Here is a 1,413-nt window from a genome sequence, read left to right as displayed (position 1 = left end):
CTTCCATACGCTTGCTACACAGCTAGTAAGTGTTAGGCTCTTAAGCCACCTTAAGGGATCAGGGGGATCAGGGCAGCACGTTCCACGTGACCGTTCCTTTTTTAGTCTTTTGATCTCTTGTCCAGCGGTGCTGTGACATTAAAAACAATCTGACAATTTTCTGCGCCCCTGCTTAGTGTCCAACACTAGTGGCCACATATTTGCAGCGCAAGCAGTTTCAGCCGTAGCGCACGGCTTTTTTGACACACATTCCAACCTGACTTCTACCAGGCGTGAGCCTCAACAAGACACTGAGCAGCCCAAGGCAGCAAAGCACAAGGCCATCAAGGCAGAAGATCTAGACGCTCACTACCAACAAGGAGCACAGAAGGCTCCTCACCTTAGCATCACTAGGCGCATCATCTACAGACAGGCAGTGTGCAGCAGCCAGGATGGTGGACACTACACACATCATCAAACGAGGCATCATCCGATACCCTCGTGATCGCACCCCACCGCTCGAACGCTACAAGCCCAGAAAAGGACGCCTCATCACTGGTGGTCGTAAGCCAGCACCACCTGCAGAACTCATCACTAGCAACGCAGTCCCTCCCACCATCATCACTCCACAGCCAGTGCGACCCATTCCTAACTTCACCAAGGTCAGCACAGCGGCACGCCCCATTCGTCCTCTCCCATCCAGAGTCAGACTGACTCTACACATCGAGACCCTCAAGAAGCAGGTCAATGCCACTCACTTCAGGCTGCAACCCTTACTAGGAGCCTATTGGGAACGACTCGACAAAGACCGTCGAAAACAGCTCCAGCTCATTTCCTGCGAGCTCGACAAGGTCTGCGCTGACCTCTACACCGGCACTCGAGAATACACATTCATCGAGAAACAAGTCGTCAACACGGTCTGCCTGGAACTAGGAAGGGTTAGCTTCAAACAGCTGGGCAAACAGGAGAGATTAGACGAGATCATCAGGGAAATATACGATATCCAGAAGAAGGGATATCTTAGCTTTTTGTTTTTAAAAAAAAAACACATATATACGCAATGTCCGATACTAGTCGCGCACACATGTCCACATTCAGACAGAGAATAGAGGACGTACTCTGACCAAATATCGAGACAGCACATGATGGAAGCACCCCTCGTGCCTCCAGACCACCATTACCTGGGCTCGAACCCCGGGACTCCACATCACAGGTTGGAGGACTGTCGTCCCCAACTCCCTCACTCCTCCCCGCCTACATACCTCCCACATGGTCATACGACAGACACCAATATGAGCGTCTTGAGGACGCCATCAGACAGTCCGCACCTGGCAAAGTACCCGACAATATTCGCGAATGGGTAATCATCGTCATGAAGTCCATGGTCGACAATGAGCTCAAAAAGATGTACAATGTGCTCAGTGACAAAATGTA

At 51.1% G+C, this 1,413-nt stretch overlaps 1 protein-coding gene across 1 annotated transcript; it reads left to right on the top strand.

Annotated features, from left to right (window-relative positions):
* Positions 1-431: 431 nt before the first annotated feature.
* Positions 432-1,343, top strand: LAESUDRAFT_765601 (uncharacterized protein; the record flags this gene model as incomplete). Its single annotated transcript, XM_040913734.1, has 2 exons — positions 432-917; positions 1,119-1,343. The coding sequence occupies 2 exons, from the start codon at positions 432-434 to the stop codon at positions 1,341-1,343; spliced, it is 711 nt and encodes a 236-aa protein (XP_040757128.1).
* Between the last annotated feature and the right edge of the window lie 70 nt (positions 1,344-1,413).

Source organism: Laetiporus sulphureus (genome assembly GCF_001632365.1).
Source record: "Laetiporus sulphureus 93-53 unplaced genomic scaffold LAESUscaffold_346, whole genome shotgun sequence".
NCBI lineage: Eukaryota > Fungi > Basidiomycota > Agaricomycetes > Polyporales > Laetiporaceae > Laetiporus > Laetiporus sulphureus.
This window is presented reverse-complemented; position numbering and strand designations above follow the sequence as displayed.